Source organism: Saccostrea echinata, unplaced genomic scaffold (assembly GCF_033153115.1).
Source record: "Saccostrea echinata isolate AGI-Se365-2 ecotype Australia unplaced genomic scaffold, CSIRO_AGI_Sech_v1 ptg000002l, whole genome shotgun sequence".
Taxonomy (NCBI): Eukaryota; Metazoa; Mollusca; class Bivalvia; order Ostreida; family Ostreidae; genus Saccostrea; species Saccostrea echinata.
In genome coordinates this window covers 28,103,950-28,128,156 of record NW_026889751.1, presented here as the reverse complement: position 1 = coordinate 28,128,156, position 24,207 = coordinate 28,103,950, and the positions used below count along the sequence as shown (strand labels likewise).

The following is a 24,207-nucleotide window of genomic DNA, read 5'->3' as shown; positions in this document are numbered from 1 at the left end:
CAGCATATTTGGTTGTGTGTAAAATTGTACATCAATTAGTTAATTAATGATTAATCAAATGAAATACCGCTACTATACAAATCAATAACGAACACACAGGAAAATCACCTTTCTTTGGTTTAAATAATTATCCTCCCAAAATGCCTACTGTTTATGACATCTAGCGTGAAAGGAAACCGAAAGTAGACTTGAAATATTTAGTAAAAACAAACAAGATAGACATTGCAATTCATAATTTTTGCTAACATTAAAAATATTTTTGATTACTTTCCCTCTTTTTTCTAGGATAATGAATTTCTATCAAATAATTCGGTGACATATTTAAAAATAAAAGTCTACTTTCGTTTTACATATTGACACCATAGTCTTTTGGAAATCCAAACGTCTATTGATAGAAGCACGAAAAGTTCCAAGACTAGAGGTTTGGAACTTTGAAGAAAATTTTGAGATTTGGGTAAGAGTAAAAACATTCATTTCTGATCAAAACGCTGCATTTTGACTAGATGCTAACAGTAGCAGATTAGTACAGTTGATATTTTGAGTTTCAAATTATGTTGTTGTTGAAACTGTACCAAAAGTGACATTTTTAGTGCTCTTCCTACATTGTTTATCTATCAAGGAACATTCTATTATCTTCCTGCTAAAAGTATAATTTTTACCCCTAAAAAATTATCACAAACAGCTAGCGCTAGTGTAAGTGGGAAAACTAATTTCTTACAGAAACGAATTGAATGAATTCAGGATTTTGGATGAAAAAAATTACTATAAATCATTGCTTAATTTTTTACAGCAGTGTATGTTAAAGCTATAAGATGGCTGGTCAGTCTGGAGGTAACCCTATCAGGCCAGAGGCCCTGGAGGGGATAGACACTAATGCTCTGTTTGGGAACAATCCAACGGACATCTTTGGACAAGGTGGAGAAAATGGCCTGGCAGCAATGCTTGAGAGGGGTGGAGGTAAGGTGAAGGGGTCAGAAGTCTGGTAGCATCTTAGAGAGGAGTGGAATTAGTAAAATAAAGGGGATCAAAAGTATGATCATGGCATGTCGAGAGGGAAGGGGTGTGTGTGTGTGTGTGGGGGGGGGGGGTTGATTTTCAAAAGTCTGTAGCAATCCTAGAGAGGGGAGAAGATAATTAAGGTACAGGGGTCAAAAGTCTGGCAGCAATTTTAGAGAGGGGGAGTTCAGGATATGGGGGTAAGATGCCTGACAATATAGTTCAAAAGAATCAATTAAGGATTCAGGAGGAGGCATAAAACAGGGTCAAAATTCTGGTAGCAGTTCTATAGAGAAAAGAGGATGAAGTAAAATAGACAGGCTCAGAAGTCTGGGGTACAATACTACAGAGGGTCAGAGATGAGACAGAGGGGGTCAAAAGTCTGGCAGCAATTGTAGGGAAAGAAGGAAGTAAGATACAGGGGGTCAGAAGTCTGGCAACAATTCTAGAGAGGGAAGGTGTTGGTAAGATAGAAAGGGTAAAAAAATTTATAAATTATAGTATATTTGACAATGAAGTAGATGATTGTGACCTTGGAGGCAAAACATCAAGAGTAGATACATGTACTAATTAGTAACATTTGTTATCTCAGAGCACATGCTATACATTAACTTCCTTGAAAAGCTTAGGAACTGTAAGATCAGGACTTATTAATTTTCATTTTCTGTACTTACATGTATGTAGGTCAGACTAATTCTTGTGAATGAAATTTTCAGATTTGTTTTTATTATACATGTATATATATAGATACTAAGTGCATTGGATTGTAAACTTTCTTATTCCTGAATTACATGGATCATTTTATTTATTAATTCTAAAGGACAAGATCTACTTGATTTACTGTAGTTGGAGAGGAAGGACTGGGAAATCTACAGGGTCTTTTGAATCAAGGTCGATCTGGAGGTCAAGGTCAGGGTCAAGGTAACCAGATGTTTAACCCTTCCATGGCTGGAGGTTTTGGTGGGAATTTGCCTGGTATGATGGGAGGAGGACAAAACATAGATCCTGCCATGTTACAAGGTTTGTCTCTGTCACCAAACTGAATATCAGCAGTCAAACAAGGATAACCACTGGATAGCCAAAATCACACCTCTGTATCTGTTATTTGTTTTACTTCAAGTCTATTTATAGTCACTATGGTGACTTTGATTTGACATTTTTCAGGGCAATATCAAACCATATTTATTACCCAAAGTCAGTAATTGAGAAACATCCATTCAAAATTTCATTGTTGACAAAATATGACATTTTTTATACAAGCATATGTTTGCTTAATGCATGTTTGCTGTTATGTATTGTGTAAGGTTTTCCATTCTTCAATACATGCACTGCTGGAAACACAATTAGAGTCTGTAAACAGCCACAGATACTGTGTATTTTCTTTATGTTTTTGAATTCATTCACATTAATTAATAATTTTGTATGAAATTGATAAAATGTGTACTCTAAAGACAATTACATGCTCAATATTTTTTTAGGATTAGGTTTGGGAGGGGGAGGATTAGGAGGAGCAGACCCCAACATACTGAGTAACCTTCAGGGAATGTCAGAAGAAGACCGTAAAGCTGTACTGGCCGCCATGCATGGGGATGATTCCCCTTCACAGTCTGATGGTACTTATTTTTCCACATACAGAGGTGTCATACCTTATGCTGTAAAATCTTTAGTTTCTTGATCAAATCACACATTTTTTATAAACAGGAGGAGGAATACCAAATCTTGGAGGTGGTGGGATTCCAGGACTAGGAGCAGGTGGCATGGGATTAGGAGCAGGTGGCATGGGATTAGGAGCAGGTGGCATGGGATTAGGAGCAGGTGGCATGGGACTAGGAGCAGGTGGAATGGGACTGGGAACAGGTGGAATGGGATTAGGAGCAGGTGGAATGGGATTAGGAGCAGGTGGAATGGGATTAGGAGCAGGTGGAATGGGATTAGGTGGTACTGGACTGCAAAATCTGGGATCAGGAGGACCAGGACAAGGTACACATGGAGTGTATAGTACAATATTTATGTTGGGAGGAGAAGTTTACTGTAAAAAGTTTTTTTTTGTCAAATTTGTGCTTCTTTCTCTGATCTATGGTTTTTTATTTAAATAAAGATAATTCTTCAATTCGTGCAATTGCTTTTTCAGTAAATAAGAAGTGTATATAAATTTATTTACTTGAGAACAGGAGGAAGACCTGGAACGTTTGGAGGTCAAAGACTCCCAGGAAATGTTCGACCAAGAACACGTAAGTCACCTTTGTTTCTACAGGTCAAGGTTCAAAGTTCATCAGGCCCACATGACTTCACAATAACCTCTTATTGCCATTAGTATAATATGTAGAATAAATATATTTTTAATGTCATCATTATGGAATCATTTCGGGCAAGTTTTACTTTCATATATGTACATGTTCATGTAAATCATATTTTATTTATCAGGGGTTTATCCAACAGAAGCTTTTGCACAAGAAGTTCAGCAAGAGGTTGAGAAAGGTATATGACAATAATCTTAATTTGTTCTGGACATTTTACTTCTCTGGGTATATGAATAAGAGTTAAACAGATTAAGCCATGAAATACATGAATTTTTTATATCTCTCTGCAGCCAAGGCTTGTAAAGACCCATATGTCAAAGGAATGAACACGATCATTGTTGTTGATACATCCGAGAGTATGAAGGGGGACGGCATTGTACAGGCAAAGGAAGCTATAGAGAAGCTCATGTCAGGTCAGAGGTCAAGGTCAAATATAAACTAAAGGGTTGTTTCTTTTCTGTATTACTAATTTGACTTCCCTCTAGATCAATTTTGATACAACTATTTTACAGAACTTGAGAGTATATCTATGGACTATGGTTTGGAAGAAAATTTGTGCATCATCACATGTGGAAGTGACACTCGAGTAGCACAACATCTGACCAATGACTACCAGCTTGTCAGACAAAGTTTAGGTAAACCAGTTTTTTACTGTTTTAAGATGATATTGTACTCTATGTGGACTTATTTTAACTTTTTAAAATTTAGCACAAACCTAGTTCAGGAATATTTGGCCTAGACTTATTAGGTCTAAATGTTTTATCTTCAAGTGTAATATATACATGTATAAAATCATATTTTGGTGATATTCATAGATTAGCATACAAAGGAATGTGAGATGCTAATGTATTGATATGAATCCAACTAAAATAAGTACTTACCCTGTAATTAGCTGAAGAATGATGTAATCTTAAATTAGTACATGTATTATTTGCTTAAAATAAAGAAAGAGTTTAATCAAATTAATTCTTGTCCATTCTATCAATAAATTACAGCTCAGATCCGGACAGGGGGCAGTACTCCTCTGCAGCTGGCCATATCCCTGGGTATTGGTGCACTCCAGAGAGGTAACCTTAATCCAAACTATTAATACATCCTTCATTTGACTTACAGAGAAACTTGTTTTTCCATTCACAAATTAAGGTAACATAAATAACTAGAAAGGGCAATCATTTTTTGCCAGCAATGATAACTGGTTTTAAATCTATATTTATAGTACAAGCTGAAACAGTGGGATCTCACATTCTACATCCGAGGGTGATTGTTATCTCTGACGGACACGCCACCAATCCCTCCAACCCTCAGGGTCCTGATTCTACCACAGAGGAAATCTCTCAAAAGGTTGTCATGGAAACACAATGATTTTAGAATATTACAATTTTATGGAGTGTAGATTTAAGATTGATTCTATCTGATTTCATTTTAACATTTTTTGAATTTTTATGTAATTGTTCGAGATTTTCTTTGGAGCTTGTTATGATTTTCATTATGTGTTTGTAGGAGACGCCAGGTGTTATAAACATTATTCAGAGCATGATCACCAACAAATGTCTTAGGTTTATTTACATTCCGGTTGGAACCCCCGACAGTGTAAGAAACATCTTATACAGTACATCTCTATTATTCAATCTATTTCAAAACTTGTTATATACTGTCACATTTACAGAATCACAGAAGTGGCATTATTATAATATGAATGTTTGACTGACTGTAATGTAACTCAAGAAGATTCTATTGAGTAAAACTCCCAATATCTATAAAAAAAATATTATATAGTCTATATATAGTCCTTATATTGAATTGAATTTATAGTCCTTATATAATTTATACAAGTGTAAACATTTATAAATTAAACTATATTAACCAGATCTGAAGCTAATAATACAATCAGGAATATTATGCAAGAAAAAAGATGGGGTTATTCCTAAAATTACTGGTAATTAGGCTAATTATAATCGCCCACTTTTAGAATAAAATTGCTAACTATGCTGATCCCTAAAATAACCCATTGTACATATTAAAGTACAATTACTATTACACTTTAAAGAATCCAAGTCATTCCTCAAAATATCTTTCCCATTCAGTAATAGAGTTTTTAAAAATTGCCTTAACTGGTCTACAAACTGAAGATGACTTAATGAAATTTTAAAATTTTAACAGACATTTTCCACTTTTGTGGAGTCCATGCCAGGAGCCCACATTGTATTGGCAGGTGATGTCCACAGTTTGGCTCAGTATCACATGCAGCAGGTAATATATAAAGGCAAAGTTTAATGTAACACATGTAATAAAACTCACTTATAAGGAAGTTACAGGCATCTCAAAGTCTGCTTCCTTAAAACCCTATAGGGAACATAGTGAAAATTCTTCTATGGGATTAGTAAAAAGTTCCTTATAATAATAGTATATAAACTAAAGCAGCATTGAATGCAATGGATACAGTTCAACTCGGTTATAATGAAGTCATTGGGACCTCAAAGTTTGTTTCATTATAACCGAGGTTCTTTATTTCCTTATAAGCAACAAAGTGATAAAGTTTTCTACAGAATTTGTTAAAAGTTCGTTATAAACAAGATTTCTTTATAAGTGAGTTCTTAATAACTGAGTTTTACTGTACTGTACAACTGGAAATATTTGTTTGGGTAAGTTTTGTTTATTTTGTTATAAAAACATTTATCAATGATATTAAATCCTTAAGTGATTTTTACCCAGAAAAATTTGATATCAAATGGTTTATTTTTAAGGACGTATGGTAGTGACGATTTTGAATCCACCGCGCAACTCCGAATGACGTAAATGAATCGTATGTCGTTCATCTCTTTAGTAGAGTTGGAAATAAAATTTACAATGCAACTTATTTTAAAGATATACTTGATATAAAATCATATAAAATGTGACTAAAATTTCATTGGATTCAAACTAACAACAAGTCGAGGTAATTTTACGACTTATCTTACTTTTCGGTAATGTAAACAAAGCGGATGTTTCGAAAAGAATGAAATGCGGAGAAAACGAGGATTTTCGTCAACCAAATCTATTCAGCGGCACAGCAAGGCTTCGTTGACTCAAGAAAGGCGATGATGAGCTGCGTCTGACTGAAAATTACTGTGCAAAGATTAAACCCATCATTCGAATCACAAACGCATGACAACTCTAGCCTAGCAAAAACGATCTGCCCAGGTTTGTCTCTAGTATTTGACACCATTTAACTAACATTACCTCAGAAATTCAGTAAAAGTGATTGTGGCTCAGCTAAATACCGGTATTAGATAAGATATATATATATTTATATATATATATGAGTGAACTGGGTACTTTTTTCTGAATTGGGGGCATGAGTGAACTCACAACATTATACACTGCATGATAGATCATTTTTAGCAAAAATTAGGTTAAGTGCACATAATTTAGAAATTGAAAAAGGTAGATATGTTGAAATTAATAAAAATGATAGGTTGTGTAAAGTTTGTCAAAACCTTGATATTGAGGATGAAAAACATTTCATTTTGCTCTGTCCGAAATATGAAGCACAGAGAAAAATATTCAAAATAAAATTATCTACTTTCCCTAATTTCAACCAAACAATCCATAATAATGACAATTTGTTAAAATCATTGATGAAAACCAGGTGTAAAAGGGTTCTTAAAATATTATCTTCATTTTTATGTCAAATATCTGATATTAGAAAAAAATGTTTTAGCTATAAATGAGTAACTACATTGTTATGAATCACCTAGTATCTGATGAGTACACTACATTATTTGCTACACCAATTGTTTGTATTCTAGTTGTGTTCTACTGTATTATTATACTTATTAATGTGTTCTGTATGGGCCTTTACCAATTACTGTAATTGTGTTTGTGCCAATAAAATATTTGTATTTGTATTTATAAATTAGTGACGATTCATGTTAAAGTTTTTTTCAAAAAAAAAGCAGAGATTTTGTGATTAAAAATTGTTATATTCTTCCTTAGTTGTTGTTTACAATATAGATTCAAAAAAGTGATAAAGAGCACTACACTATATTATAATAAAAACAATACCACTGGTTACCAGTGCACACATGAGGGGGTAATTTACATGATTTATACACAATTCTGTTTTGCAATTTATTTTTATATTGTGTGACATGATTGCATTCCGGAATGTTGGTGAATCAATAAAAATTCAAAAATTTATAGATGTTATTCAGGTGCGCTTGATTTTGGAAAAACATTTCGAGTTTCATGTACTCTATCATGTCTACATGTATGTATTGATGCTTTTAAATTTAGCAAACATAGAAAATATATTAAAAGAAACAATAATTTATTATAAATGTTAAGTCATATGAGACACAGTTATAACTCAATGAAATTTGAAGGTAACCAGATGCAAGGTGTTGGACACTGTCTAGACAATTTTCTTCCAAAACATACTAGATAAAAAATTCACTACACTACAACACAAATAATACTTACCACTAAATTCTTTGGCCTAAAACAGGACTTTTCTTTTTATTAAGATTATTTCTTTCCTTATTAATTTCCAAGTTATGTTGATGGTAGAGTGTCTGAATTGCAATTTTGACTATAATCATTTTTTTTAATTGAATTTTCTTCTGAGTTCATGAAAGCTAAAAGCATCAATACATATTATAGAGTATGTGAAACTCAATCATAATCATGTAGACCACACAATATGAAAATAAAATAAAACACTCGTTTATACTGCATCTACATTTACATATATGCAGTGATAGGGAAGAAATCTCAGCTATATAGATTTAGTAGTACATGTATATTATTTGAATAGGTATCCCTAATATTGTGGACATTGAACATGAAGTTGAGATGGAACAGGATCTGGAACCCTTAATATCTGCTATCTGGAAACTTGGAAGGAGGGTTATGGAACTGGGGGTGATATGACAGATGCTCTAAAATGTCCATGCCATTTCAGCAGCTCTTTCATGCTGTGGATATCCTAACTTATGGATCATCAGCTACCATTAAGGTACATTTACATTTGTCAAAATGTTAGGCTGTGGTGTTGTTAGGCAAAATTGTTTCCACTTTCACAACCCAGTGAACCCACCCTATTTTGCAGCTGACCCCAATTTTTTTTAAAATGCTTTTTCAAGAAAAATATGAATATTCATTTTAAATTCCCCAATAATAGCATGTATAAAAAAATTTCCACCATAAATAAAACACTATTTCTTTGACTTCCAGTCTATGCAAAAGACATCGGACCGTCAGACCTGACCGATGTGTAGTGCCTCTGGTCCGATGCGTCATTTTTTACACCGGACCAGAATGTCCGATGTGTCTATGTCCAGTTTTGAGCATTATTATTTTGATGGGGAGTCATGTAAATGTTCGTTATAAGTAAAAAATTTCTCACAAATCCAAATACGTAAATGAAGGTGATTAAAACCGTATGGACCATCTACAGTACTATGCGGGAGCAATCCCTTGTAAAAGAAAAGGTGTTAGGCTTACTACTCTGCATTTTCATGTTTTTCACTTTTTTACATTAGGTTTTTTGGTCCAACAAAAATTGATTCGGTCCTGTGTGTTCATTGATTACACAGGACCCAATGTCCTGTGTGGTCCAAAAAACTTTCGCATAGACTGGACATCAGTGTTACTTGGTTGTTTTATTTAAAAAAGTCCACGCAAAAAAAAAAAATTAAAAATATGCCTACCAGTACCTACCGGAACTCTAAATTTTTCAAGCATGAACATGATAAAAGTGGAAACAAAGCAGGTTTAACCAATCATTTTCCTTGGCTTTACTTACTAGATTATTTTCTTTGATAATTGGCTAGATTTCACAATTAGTAAGCAAGTAAATTGTATTTTATACATGTAGTGATATATTACAGTATGAAGAAAAACATAAAAATACATGTAATCAGTCAATCAGACCTATGTGTCACTTTTAGACAAATACATGTATATCATAGTTGATACCCATGACAAGTTTTAGATAAAGTTGAAAGTACCATATGTAGTGATGTAAAGATTAATCGATTAAATCAATTATCTAATCGAAATGGTCCCCGATTATAGATAATCGATTACTCAAAATATTAGTTAAATGCAAATTATTCCTTTAATTTTTGATTCATTCTTCTTTGAATTTAACTAAATCCTAAATAATAATCTAATAAATGAATCCAATGATACAAACTATTTCAAAAATGTATTTTGGAAATCACTCCAGAATTTCTAAACAATTTATTCTACATTTGAAATTGAAGAAATATAATATTTGAAATTAATCAATTTTTTTTTTCGATTATAGTGCATCCCATTATTCCAATAATCAATTATGAAAAAAATCCCAATTTCCCATCACTAACCATATGCAAGAATTGTTTGATGAATACTAACTGGTATATTAGGTTTGACATTAAATATTATGAATTATACATAAATACAAACATACTTAATTATTGTTTATTTATAGTATCATAGGGACATACAACTTGTATGTTTCATAGTTATTAACTTATTAAACATTTCATGTTTGAAATAAAGCCAACAGGTTTAGGTATGTGAAATCACTAACTGCCCATATACATATAACAAGTTTATTGATGCAGACCTCTAGTAAAAAAAAAAAAAAGGGGGGGTGCAACTGACATCTTAATGAAAATTTACTCTATAGCCAAATACTATTCTCAGAAAAAAGTTAGGAGGACAGACCCCCACCCCCCAACACACACAACCATTCTGTAGGCCTGTATTGACTAGATCAGGTGGACAAGATCATTTGATTGTTATTAAAATGAAAATTATTTTATCACCTGCACTAATAACTAAAACAAGATTATTGTTTCTTACAGAGAGCGGGAACATCATGATCATATAAGCAATGAGACGAGAAAAGTTTTCAACTTTTTCCACAAAGAACAATCAATAAACAGGCAGACAAAATTCCAGGTCTAAAAATAAATGGAATGAAGGTGTACAATAACAAGTGAACATAGAAGTTTCTCTTGTAACAATCAGAATTAGACTAAAGTTTTGAGTAACGACAAGAAAAGTGTAGTCACTGGATACACTATCATTTCCTATGATGTCCCAGTATTAATCGAATGCAGTTTAAAACTGGCATTGCCAACAAATTCGATATGGAGTTATTGATGGAAGATGTGAATTGAAAACTGTGTGTGACTCGTTATAAAAAGTAAAGTGGATTCTATCTCAGAATGCAGACTTTTTCAGTTGAAAGACCCCAGAGTTTTATATGAAAAGAGTCATATATCTTCAGTCTGTTTGAAATGTCCATGACATCAGTTGTGGATACAATATTGGTGTTATCAGAATTTGCCATGTCTGTAGCATCATTTTTAGATACAATGTCAGTGTTTGGTACTAAATGTAATAAGTTTTCATTAATTCAAATTTGGTCAAATTACAAATTATTTTTCTTTTTTTTTTTAATTGTAGATAGAGCAAATAAGTTTTCAATATGTTAATATATTTTGATTCTCATGAAATTTGCAATATTAAATACATTTCATTATAAAAATTATTTCATTACCTTATCATTGTATGAACAGATGCTAAATACACTGCATGTTAAAAAAAAGAGTAGAACCTGGGAAATTCATGTTCCTTATTTTTAACAAGGTTTTCCATTGGAAAAATGATGAAAATGGCACACAAGGACTGCTAATGACCCAAATGTGTGCCATGACCTTGACTCAAGATCCTTTGATCAAGTTAAATGTCATTTTAAGAAAAACATTGAATTCCTGTATTTTGTATGGAGAACATGAGATGCTCATACTGATCGTAAATATTGCATATAACCTAAGGTTACATGTATGTATTGAGTTACTGACCTTGACTCAAGGTCATTCCAGCAAGTTCAAGGCTTCTGGCAGAAAAGGTGTGTTATTTGTACCTGGTCTATTACTCTCAAATGGAGGCTAATTGGTAGTTGATACTTGACACAAAAATTGCTTATGACTCAAATCTGTGTCATAATCTGACCCAATGTCATGAATGTATAATCTCCTACAACTTTCTTGTATTAATAATCTCCCGTCCCTCATGCATATGGTTACATTGAGGAGGTAATAAGCTGCCTCACGTCATGTACTGTAAGTTTTTATCTTCATTTATAAGCTCCTGTCAGTGTGTGAGAGTTATGTCAGGTGCAGTATTACAAAGCTGCTCAAGCCCGTAGAATGCTGGGGGGACCTACTTTTTCCGAGTATAGTAGTTTGCTATAGTGATTGCCCCCCCCCCCCCCCCCCCCCCCCGTTGCTACAAGGTCAAGCACTGTCAATTTCCACAAAATGGACATTTAATAAGTTTGGTTTCTTTTTTTTTTTTTTGCCCATCAGATTATTTTGGGAAGTTGCCCCTCCCCTATTTTTGGTGAGTTTAGTTTTTTTTTTTTTTTTTTTTTTTGCTTGACAGATTTTTTTGGGGGAAGGTGCCCCCCCCCCCCCACTTTTGAAACTGTTGCTACAAGCCTACTGCTTGACTTGTAAACTTATGATACTTATTATTAGAGAAACAAAGGTTATTTTAACCATAAAAAGAAAACTAGAAAAAGATATTTAAGATAAATAGTTTAAAACCCTTCAAATTATAAAACATAAGTTCATCTATTTTAGTGAAGGACTATTTTTGTACTTTGTGGTTTTAGCTCTTAAAATTTTATCTGATTTTGTTAAATATTGCTGTTACTCTACACCATATTGTACACATGCATAGCAAAGTACAGTGTAGTATATTGTGGTGGTGTCACTATTTTACCTAGCTTCAACAGCATGTATGATGGTTTAGTCAGACTTGTAGCAACAATTTCAAAAAAAGGGGGGGGGGGGACAACTTCCCAAAAAAAATCTGATAAAGGAAAAAAAGACCAAAAAAGGGGGCAATATTTCTCAAAAATCTGACAAGCAAATATAAAAAAAACACCTAATTTCACTATCCAAATCCTGGAATTTGCTAGTGCTCGACATTGGAGACTAGCATCTAAGGAAAAATTTACAACAATATACTTTACTCAGACCCCCCCCCCCCCCCCCGCATTCTACGGACCTCGGTTTAATAGCTGATTAGTTAATAGTTACTGAATCATATCTAATCTTTCAATATTGCTCAAGATGGAAAATATTCATTCAAGACAAAGATTTATTATTAATTAAAATTAAACATGGAGACATAGAACGAATGTACAATAAGCCTCGAGCATTCTGTCTTCGTCAATTCACTTTATTTCATCCGTTCCACTAAAACGTTAGAAATTATAAGCCGGAGTTTCAAATTCTATTTTTGTTTTTGTTCAAAACAATTCATAGATAATTGTAAACACCTCCTCCAAGTCTACTTTCAACTTTGATTCCGATTCGGCATTTTGTATACGAGTTGCAAACTGGAAGTGACATGTACACGATAATGTACAAAACCAAACCGGGAAATCGGAAGATTTTCGGATTGTTCGGCAAAAATCTGGTGAAAAGCATTGCCCGCCGTGTCACAAGAGAAAAATAATAACTATAATAAAAATTTGAGTTTAAAACGACAAAATCAGGAGAGTTAGAAACTATAAGCAAGTAAATAAATTGCAATCTCATTATTTTAACATTTTATAACAGCTTTTTGAGCAGAGGAAATTCGGGTCAGGAAATTCGGGAGCACATTACTCCAAAACTACACACTAACATTATAATTTTTTATTAGCAATTTGTAAAGCAAGCAAATCACTATAAATATAGCATAAGATATCAAACTTTTAATTATTCTTTCATTATTAAAAAATACGTTGTACATATACATGAACCCATTTTCCCAATAAATTGTCATGATATAAATGAATCAAAATTAATTTGGCTTTTTGGCTTTTTTCTTGCACTATTTTGTTTTGAAATTAAAATTTCAATATTGTGGATGACATCGTTTTCAAAAAAATATTTTTATGTTGTTTTTATTGTTGTTCTCAATTTTTTAAAAATTGGTTATAAAAATATCACTTTATCATATAGAGTTACCCCCCTTATTTTAGTGCGTCATAATTTTTAATTTACTCACTAGAACCTTTTCTTATAATATTTTATGAAATATATAAAGGTACTTCTTTCATTTTATGTGGATGTTTTAGAGTTTTAATTACTCTGAAATTAGGACTTGTCAGTACCATACTCCCTTAAACAACAAAATTGAGTCATCCTTGAAATCATTTTTGTTCATTAATCAACAAAATTTTATCACTAAGATTTCTGATTCAGAATAATTTCCAATAAGATTTTCTGAAAATGAATGGAGTAATGTCAGTTCATTCTCGAAATTTTGTAGAGAGTGGTTGGAGAGGCTAAAGAAAAAAGAAAGGAGGGTCAAGTTACCAAGGAGACGGTCAAGTCCATAGTTCAGTCAAAATACCCGTCACTGGGGGAGAGAGACATTGTAGGTTTTATGATAGATTTGAAATTGTGTTGTCTTGGATATATCATCTTAAGGATAGTTATTGCATTAAAGAACATAGTCTTAGTAGTTGATACTTAATCTATTTGACTTAAGTAGTGCACCATACCTGTTTAAAATCGGATTTTCTTGCAGAACTTAAAAGTTTAATTATCACAACAAGAAAAGATACTGGTATTTTGATGAAAAATTTTAACCATGTTTTCAATCTCCAGAAGGTACCTTTCAAGAATGTAATTTTAAAACTTTCCTATTTCTTCCAGGAAGCCATCATGGTGCAGATTAATGAACCAAACAGTCAGATAGAGTTCCAGGCAATGGACCCTCAGTTACAGGCCCTGGCAGAGCTGGGGATGCCCCAGGGCCTAGGGAGAGGAACCTCAGGTGGCCCACCAACCAATCCTCTGGGAGGAGGAGGAATTCCAGGGGTCCAGCAGGGGATGACGGGGCTCAATTTAGGGGGAGGGGCTGCAGGTGCTGGTGGGGGTGGGGCAGGTACCCCAATCACTGAAGAACAGATGGCGGATGCCCAGAGGCAGATTAGAGAGAGACGGGAGGAAATACAGAGGATGAGAGAACGGGGAGAGTGGCCCCCAAAGGATGACAGTATGCCTTTTCAACTACCGGGTCTCATGGCCCGTCCCGATGGACCCGAAGCCCAAGCTGAGGAATCAGAAGAAATTACACAGGAGAAAATTAATGAGCTCCTGGAGAAATATGGGGGTGGGCCTCCAAAGAAAGACAATTTACCTATCCCACTGCATCCAGGGATTCGAGTCACTACAGGGCCAGACTGGATGTGGAGGATGAATGAAGTGGAGGTGGGCGAAAAAGGTGGGTCAAAGGTCAAAGGGGAAATGTGTCACTATATACTGGGAATTATTTAAATCTGCATTTTCTTTAAAGGGGAACATATGTTGTTCTACACCAGGGCATAAATATACATTTGCAGAAGGGCACGTTACAGAAGCAAATTTTTGCATGTCTGCTAGACACTTCTTGTCTAAATATTTATATAAGTACTATAATAGATATTTAAGTGCATCGACATTACTAATTCTTTGGTTAGTTACAATCTTTTTGAAAGATTTGTTTTTCATTTTGTTAACAGGAACAGTGGTAGAATCTAAACCTGATGAGGAGAACCCGACGGGAGAATTTGATGGGTGGATCCGAGTTAAGTGGGATAATGGTGTGGAGGAGGATTACAGATATGGACTCGACTATGAGTTTGACATCGAGCCTGAAATAGGAGGAATGGATGCTGTAGAGTGGCCACCAGGAAAACGTAACTGTTTTGTAGAGGGAAGGAAGGGGAAGGGCAGTGGGTACTGGATGAGGACGGGGAACTGAAAGTTTGATGATATTAACCAACACAAATAGTTGGATGCTATAATATGGCTGCCAGGCAAATATATTAAGTGTTCTTTTGTGTAGGAGGAGGGAGGAGGGGGGTTGGGTGAGGGGGATGGAGTAATACACTATTACTTATAATGATGGATGAGCCAATGATTTTTGTGATGAGCTAGTACAGAAAGGTTCGATTCCCTAGAATGGCTGACAATGCTACCAATTGCTAAGATGTATTCTGTTAGAAAGATTGGACAGAGACACCAATAGTGGCTAAGATATATCCTCTGACTAAAATTTTCAAATGTTTGGGAGATTAAGATTAAATAGCAATGAGGATGACAGAGAATTATTAAAGAAGTATGGTGGCTTCATTCTTTAGTAGCGGAGAGAGAGAGGGGGGAAAAGGGGTCATTTACATGGTATGATTCTCATTACTTGTGAATTAACACATGTTTTTAGTTGATAATCATTTTAAACAAGAGGATATGATTTAATGTAATATATATAATTGTAATAGTTTTTTTTTAAAACTTCAGTTGTAGCTAGCATATTCATCATATTGAAGCATAATGAATCTTAGAAAAATAATTTAATCAATATAAATGTTTATTTTTCAGAAAGAATCATTGTAGAGGAGGACCCACTATTAAATGATGATGAAGATTTCTTGGTTAGTTCAGTTCTAAATTGAAACTGATTTATTAATAAATACTTAATTTGAAAATACTAAATTTATTTCCAGTTTAGCATACGGTGGACGATTTCACTTAAGCTATTTTTTTTTATTGCAGGAAACCATGAATAAACTTATAAACAAGGGAAAACCTGCAGAGTCAGAGATTTATTCCCGGTATTCTGAAACTTCATTTTATTTATTTATTTATTTTTTAAATTGCACACAGATATTAAGAGTTGAAATATTAAGTGAAGTTGACAGTAAAATTCCTGGGAAAAGTGAAAATGAATATTCAAATACAATTGGTTTATTTTTAGAACAAATAATGCCAGCAGTCCTGCAGGGGCCTCAGGCGTAGACCCATTCAATTCAGAGTTACGAAACCCCTCTGCCCAGGGCCCTCCACCTAAGGCAGAAGATATCCCCTTCCTAAACCCCGCCCATGCTAAAGAGTACGAAAGGTTGATGCAGAACCCCAGGCCTGACCCCACACTCCCGTACCTGTCAGAGAACCAGTTGCCAAATCAGTTTGATGGACCCCAGTTCCCCCCTTACAATCCAGAAACTTTTCCAGGGAATTTTGAACAATTCCAGAATCCACCAATTCCAGACCAGACTGGTTCTAATGTGACACCATCGACCAATCAGAACACAGCTGGTGCCACCAGTAAAAAACCTTCAGGTGTCTAGTAGTGATTATGTTATAACAATTTGAATAATGCTACTGTAACTTTTTTTTTAATCTTATTCTGTACAATATAAAAAAAAAGATGATAAATTGTTTATGAAATAAAATTCCGTATTTATCATTCAGGAAACACAAATTAATGCTTACAGCAAAGTGATTTTCATTTCCTTTAGTTGTAGTCCCTGGTGCTTTGCTATAAGTGTGTTTTACTTCAATTATTTAAGACATGACAGAGTTTCATTTTGTTTTGTTTTTTTCAGACAAGGAGGTGTGTTATGTTTGGCAATACTACACAGACGAGGGGGACTGGAGGTCATACCCCCCTGACATTCAGAAAAAGGCCGAGACCGAGTATCTGAAACGACAGCAGAAGGGCAGTATTGTCATTAACATGGGAAGTGGATCGTAAGTTATATACAGTATTGTCATTGACATGGGGAGTGGATCGTAAGTTATATATAGTATTGTCATTTACAATATGGGGAGTGGATCATAAGTTATATACACTATTGTCATTTACAACATGGGGAGTGGATCATAAGTTATACAGTATTGTCTTTAACATGGGGAGTGGATTTTAAGTCATATAGTTTTGTCATTAATAACATGGGGAGTGGATCTTAAGTCATCATTAACATGGGGAGTGGATCATAAGTTATACAGTATTGTCTTTAAGATGGGGAGTGGATCATAAGTTATCAAGTATTAATTGTCATTGACATGGGGCGTGGATCATAAGTTATGAAGTATTGTCATTGACATGGGGAGTGGATCATAAGTTATACAGTATTGTCATTTTTTTTGTCATATGTATTGTCATATTTTGGTGAGGGTTTAATTGTTTTTGAGGTATGATTAATGTATGAGGAGACCCATGAAATCATGTCCACCACGAAATGTAAAATATCAGGTACATACATGTAACTACTTAACACTTCCCCAACCATGAAATTAAATCCTCCTGAATCAATATTTTTTCTTCAAACCTCAAAAATTTGACCCCACAAAAATATATAATTTTATAGTATTCCTTTATAAAATTGTAAAATAAAAAGCTAGACAATTTCTAAGCATTAAAGTGATATTTTACATGTTCTGATTAGTGGAGGAGGGGGGAGGGGGGATACTTAGAAATAATCCCATAGTTATAAAGTATAAAAAAAAAAAACATAACTGAAGGGTAAAATTTTTGTGAAAGAAACATGGGGTAAAATGTGCCAGGGTACAGTACTGGCAACTTTCGAATTTTGTATGAAAATTTATTCTCTGTTTGCACGAATGGTGTTAAGCTTCTGTTTTTTCATTAATTTGCCAGGGAAAGGATAATTTTCAAAAGCATGGAACAGAGATGTGTAGAAAAACGGAAAATCCGACCAGTTCGAAGAATTGGTAGGTTTAATCAACTCTCATTATTTGTATATTTTGAAGATTAAAATACTTTATTAAAAGTAAATAAAAACCTTTTTGACCTCAGCAGGAGATCTAGACTACAAAGTATCAGTTTTTATTTTAGAAATTTAAATCCAAAATTTTTTAGTAATAGTTCAACCTCAAGACTTTGCAGTTTATTAATGATGATTTATTTGTTTTTCCTGGCAGAGGCTGATGCTGAAAAATTAAGAGAACTCCAGGAGATGTGGTCATCTACCTGAACAGGAAGTGATATTATTACTAACTGAACAGGAAGTGATGTCATTACTAACTGAACAGGAAGTGATATCATTACTAACTGAACAGGAAGTGATATCATTACTAACTGAACAGGAAGTGATGTCATCCTTTGATATTAATGACTTTAATTTGATTTGATGATGTTTCAAAAAGTGCCATTAAGACTATCACTCTGTTTCACTCATATAATGACTCTGAACATGTTTATTTTTTTAATTTGGAACACTTATTAACATCATTATTAATTGTTTTTAAAAACAGATTGTTTTTAAGGTGTTATTGCTCATTTTGATGATCAAATGTAAATATTCTTGTTTTTGCTTGTGTTACGAGTACTTGTAGATGTACGTCATATGAAAATGTCATTTTACCTTTTTGTTAAGTATTAGCAGTATTTATTATACTTATGTACATATCCACATTTTTGTCTTATAGATTTTTGTTTGAAGTATTTGAAATGTTTCTTTTTCCAGGGAATTTTATATTTCCTGTTAAAACTGGACTGAAATTTTCATTTCATTTTTGATAATCTCTTTAAAATGATATTTAACTTAAATTATATGTCCTGAATAAGACAATAAAAGATTTGTGGATGCATCATTGAATAGATTTAATTTATGATAATAAAAAAATGTAGAGGATTAATTCTCGTAAAGCACATGACAGTTATGTAATTTTTTCCAGATATTTACAACTGATCTGATAATTAATACATGTTAAATATTTGGTCTTCTTTAAAACTTATTTTTAATTATTATGGATATGTCTCTACATGCATGCCATTGGATGCATGGAGTAACTGTTATGAATTGTAAATTTTCTTGTTCATTGAAGAAATTTTATATGATGACATTCTCCCAAGCTCAAATTAAAGACTTTTGTATTTGTCTATGATAGTTTCCTTGAACTTTTCTTTTGCCCCCCCCCCCCCCCCCCCCCCCGGTTCTTTATAATATGCTTTAAAAGCAGGTATACCTCATACTAAATTGACCTACTTTTTTCCATTGATGGAGTAAGAAGCTGATAAGGGGGCAACGATTTCATTCTGAGGGATGTAGGGTGGGGCTTGAAGATTTTGGAAAGAAATATTCCGTCCTTGAAACTTTTGAAAATAAATAATCTTACCCCCACCAGTAAGAAAGTAATCTAACCTTGACTGGACTTTAACCCCCCCCCCCCCCACCACCACCACCACCACCACCGAAATATAATTTATGAGTTCGAGTTTATTTTCGTGTAATTTTTTATTGAAGAAAAATAAATTTTCTCCTGTCATCTTTGAAAAATAAATACTTATAACCCTCGATTTTTCAGGAAAAATGCGAAGTAAACTAATGCGAATTAAATTTTTATTTCTACAATAAGGCTATTCAGTAAGGCTATTATGACGTCATTTTGCGAATCACGTCACATTGTGCCGAGCAGATACATTTGACCACTGATTTGACATAATGTCATAGTGTCTGTACACATTTTAGTGATGATTATCATAATTTTCCTTTGTTTTCCACTCAAAAGTAGCACAAGTACCTATATCTGACCATCGACATGTGGCCTGTGACTTGATTCTGCCCTGACGCATGCGTCAAAATTTAATTCGAATTAGCTTCGCTTAGCGTTCACACGGAGCTAGGCCTAATGTACGGAAGCGTAATAGGGCCGCAGCAGTATCTTTTATTAATTTGTTTTAACAAATTACTAATTTGTTATAACAAATTATCAATTAGTTATAATAAATTATCAATTTGTTAAAACAGATTACTAATTTGTTATAACAGATTATTAATTTGTTATAACAAATTACTAATTTGTTATAACAAATTATCAATTTCGTTATAACAAATTATTAATCTGTTATAACAAATTACTAATTTGTTATAACAAATTATCAATTTGTTAAAACAGATTACTAATTTGTTATAACAGATTACTAATTTGTTATAACAACTTTCTTATTTGTTATAACAAATTATCAATTTCGTTATAACAAATTATTAATCTGTTATAACAAATTACTAATTTGTTATAACAAATTATCAATTTGTTAAAACAGATTACTAATTTGTTATAACAGATTACTAATTTGTTATAACAACTTACTAATTTGTTATAACAAATTATCAATTTGTTACAACAAATTATCAATTTGTTATAACAAATTATCAATTTGTTATAACAAATTATCAATTTGTTATAACAAATTATTAATTTGTTATAACAGATTACTAATTTGTTATAACAGATTACTAATTTGTTATAACAAATTACTAATTTGATATGACAAATTATCAATTTGATATAACAAATTATTAATTTGTTATAACAAATTATTAATTTGTTATAACAGATTACTAATTTGTTATAACAAATTACTTATTTGATATGACAAATTATCAATTTGATATAACAAATTATTAATTTGTTATAACAAATTATTAATTTGTTATAACAGATTAGTAATCTGTTATAACAAATTAGTAATTTGTTTTAACAAATTAGTAATTTGTTTTAACAAATTAGTAATTTGTTTTACAAATTGATAATCTGTTATAACAAATTGATAATTTGTTATAACAAATTAGTAATTTGTTATAACAAATTAGTAATCTGTTATAACAAATTAGTAATCTGTTATAACAAATTAATAAAAGATACTGTTGCGGCCCTAATACGCTTCCGTACTAATGCGAAGTAATTTAATGCGCAGTAAATTAATTCGAATTAAACTAATTCGCATTGAATTCTCCGTGTGAACGCGGTTCAAATTTAATTCGCAGTAACTTACGTTTAATTCGAATTAAACTCTCCGTGTGAACAGGGCATAAGATTTTATAAAGTTGCAAGTCCGCTTAAACATATGATATATCTTCCTTTATATTTTGTCTTTTCACATACATGTACATCTTCGCTTGCCAAGTGTTTCTGATCCGCTACTCTCCTCTCACACAAGCGTTTGTGAGGAGATCGATGATCAGAAATCTTGCATGGGTTAGCGAAGTTCAAGATGTTTCACGCAATGAAACAAAAAAAATCTCTGTATCATAAATAAGCAACGATATGAAAAAATTTATCGAAACCAAGTTGAACGATTCAAAATGATGCTGAATTTGTATAGAAAATGAATCTAGCTTTTATCAGTTGATCAAACAAATTGATCAGGTGGAAAGGACGAAGATAGTAGCCCAGCTATACATGATATGATGAAACTTAAAGAAAGAAGATAGTAGCCCATGGCCAGCTGTAGACCTGATATGATGAAATTTAAAGAAGAAAACAAAAGAATAAAACAATGTATTTCTGCAATGTATTGTATGAAGAAAAGAGGCTTTTTAATGCCAAAAAGCGCATTTTTTCAAGATAAACCAATTCTTATACAATAAATTCCATATGCATGCAAACTTTAGTATGGAAGAACGCCTAATAACTCAAGAACGAAATCTGAAGAGATTCCCGGTAAAGGTATACTTAATTTCTATACATCTATACAGAATTTCAGTTGGTCATAAGCGAAGTTGTTATTCATGGAACAAGATAAACGATCCAGAACTTAAGAATGACCTCTTGATTGACTACGTACAATACGCTAAAATTTAGTGGAAAATATTAAAGGTGTAACCTGTCAGTCTGGTTTGAAAGGCGGGTGGGGGTGGGGGTTAGGTTGCAAGTAAATAAGGTAATCGATCTATAGAATAGAATACATGTAGGATTTATTACCAAATCAGGGCCCAATGGGTATAAACATATAACATGTATAATTACAGATAAGATAACAGACAGAATACAACATATAATGAAGAGCAATTCTTCCATTTAGTACATTGGTGGTATTTTGAGTTTCATATGTATAAACATATAGGTTGTCTTGATTTAAGATATATCTGTACTTTTAATTGATACAACTTAATTAAGGAATAACTGTCTAATTTTTTGGTTTCATGATGTGATCAATCGATTGGGTTGCGTGATAATTTGCATAAACGCCAAAGGCGTTTATGCATAAAATTATCACGCAAGCCAATCGATTGATCATTGTCATGAAACCAAAAAATCTGACAGTTATTCCTTATATTTACATGCACTTGATTCTGCAAATTCACGTGCTACAAGTTCCGCTTCTGTCTCTATTTGTCCCGCCCCGCACGTGATTTTTTTCACGCCTATCGATGAACCAGTAGATTTATGTAGAAATAAAGTATTTTTACTATTTGAAATTTTATCTCCGACAAAGACATTGGAAATGTAAATATTGTGCAATCATGTGCATTATTATTACTAATACATGTATTATATATATAACTGAACACATAAAAAATGTCTGATACATCAACAAGAGGCAGCAAGAGTCGGTGCTAAAGGAATACAGAAATCCACTTCTGCCTCACCTGTATGATTTTTAAAGGCGGATTCCGCCTGGAATATGGATGGAATCTAGCAGGAATTGGCAAATTCCGGGCGTACTTGAGGCGGAGACGGAGTTTTTGAAAAGTTACGCCTGAGTATAAGAGACGTCTTCCAGGCATCAGTTCTACTTTCAGGGCGTCAAGTTCAGATTTTCCCTGGCGTAAAGTGGCAGGAAAATGGAAACAGAAATTACGTCTGGAACTTTCAGGAGGAGTAAAAGCGTCTGATTGGTCAATTTAATTATCAATTAAGGGTCATTTCAGATAGGAGGTTAAGTTTGAATTTGATCAGGAAGGAGGGAGTTTAGTGTGAGTGAAATAGGGAATACAGATATATCAATGTTAATTAAGACTTTTACACTTGTTCTGGATGACACAGTATCTGCTGGTAGGTGTGATAATTAATATCTGGTATCAAATTGAGTAGATCCTTTGATTATGATTATGTACAATGATCATATAAATTTCACAAGTCTAGTTTTTCGTCTCTTTCTCATGCAACGAATTTACATGAAATTCATGTGAATTTCACATAAAATTTATGTAAGCCATTTTTGCCTGTGTAATGACCTGTCATTATGTTTTCTTCCAGTTCAAAAGGCTACATTTTTAACTTTAACAATTTGTAAATCATAACCTAAATGTTTTTTCTAGGTTATATAGGTTTTTAGGTCACATAGTTTTATATAAGGACTTTCCAGGCGTAATTCTGCTTCAGGCGTCATTTTAGTTTCCAGGCGTAAATTTTTTCCGGGCGTCATTTATTTTTCCGGGCGTAGCTCGTTTGCATTTTTCGCCTTAAATTCCTGCTCAATTCCTCTTGGTTTCCTCTTAAGTTACGCCCAGAACCTGTATATCACCATATATGTATTGAGACAAACTGACGCCCGGAATCCCTTCTCCAAGTATGCCTCTATTCCCCCTATATTTCGGGCGGAACATTTCATACAGGCATGTAGAATAATCAATCAATCAATCAATCAAAACAGATAAACAGATACATAATCTATGGAAAAGAGTATGAATAATAATAATAACAATAGCAATAATAATAATAATAACAATAGCAATAATAATAATAATAATAATAATAATAATAATAATAATAATAATAATAATAATAATAATAATAATAATAATAATAATAATAACAATAGCAATAATAATAATAATAATAATAATAATAATAATAATAATAATAATAATAATAATAATAATAATAATAATAATAGCAATAATAATAATAATAATAATAATAATAATAATAATAATAATAATAATAATAATAATAATAAATTATGTATTGAGTGGCATGCGTAAATTATATTAAACTGCAATGGACAGCAAGAGTCGGTGCTGAAGGATAGTATTATTATTTTAATTAATCCACTTCTGCTCATTGCAGAGTATACAACAACACACGCATATTAACAACATAACATACTGTAGTATAAGTATTGAATTAAAGTACATGTAAATGAAAGTCAAGATCAGAATGTGACTTTGAATTTGTCTAACTACACATGACTTATAAATTCACACAAATTGCACAGTATATCAACATCTTCACAGTTCATTAACCATAAAAATTGGTTACTTTTAGACATACTATTAAAAAGATGAGATCTCAGAGATATTGTGGAGAGTAATTATTAATTCTTGATAGACTCTATGGTTGGACAACCCAAA

General features: G+C 32.8%; 1 protein-coding gene and 1 long non-coding RNA gene across 2 annotated transcripts; both read left to right on the top strand.

Annotated features, from left to right (window-relative positions):
• Positions 1 to 350: 350 nt before the first annotated feature.
• LOC133176091 (uncharacterized) lies at positions 351 to 18,331 on the top strand. The gene is made up of 23 exons (XM_061311262.1): positions 351 to 460; positions 794 to 957; positions 1,843 to 2,016; positions 2,475 to 2,609; positions 2,698 to 2,976; positions 3,168 to 3,227; positions 3,421 to 3,474; positions 3,587 to 3,709; positions 3,809 to 3,931; positions 4,292 to 4,363; positions 4,513 to 4,637; positions 4,797 to 4,886; positions 5,457 to 5,546; positions 13,605 to 13,712; positions 13,994 to 14,564; positions 14,842 to 15,018; positions 15,701 to 15,753; positions 15,875 to 15,915; positions 16,077 to 16,441; positions 16,708 to 16,852; positions 17,763 to 17,836; positions 18,047 to 18,111; positions 18,220 to 18,331. The coding sequence occupies exons 2-22, from the start codon at positions 813 to 815 to the stop codon at positions 18,097 to 18,099; spliced, it is 3,057 nt and encodes a 1,018-aa protein (XP_061167246.1). The 5' UTR covers positions 351 to 460; positions 794 to 812; the 3' UTR covers positions 18,100 to 18,111; positions 18,220 to 18,331.
• LOC133202271 (uncharacterized) lies at positions 6,384 to 10,733 on the top strand. Its single transcript, XR_009723239.1, has 3 exons — positions 6,384 to 6,476; positions 8,092 to 8,292; positions 10,133 to 10,733. It is a non-coding gene; the product is annotated as an uncharacterized LOC133202271 (long non-coding RNA).
• Positions 18,332 to 24,207: the final 5,876 nt, after the last annotated feature.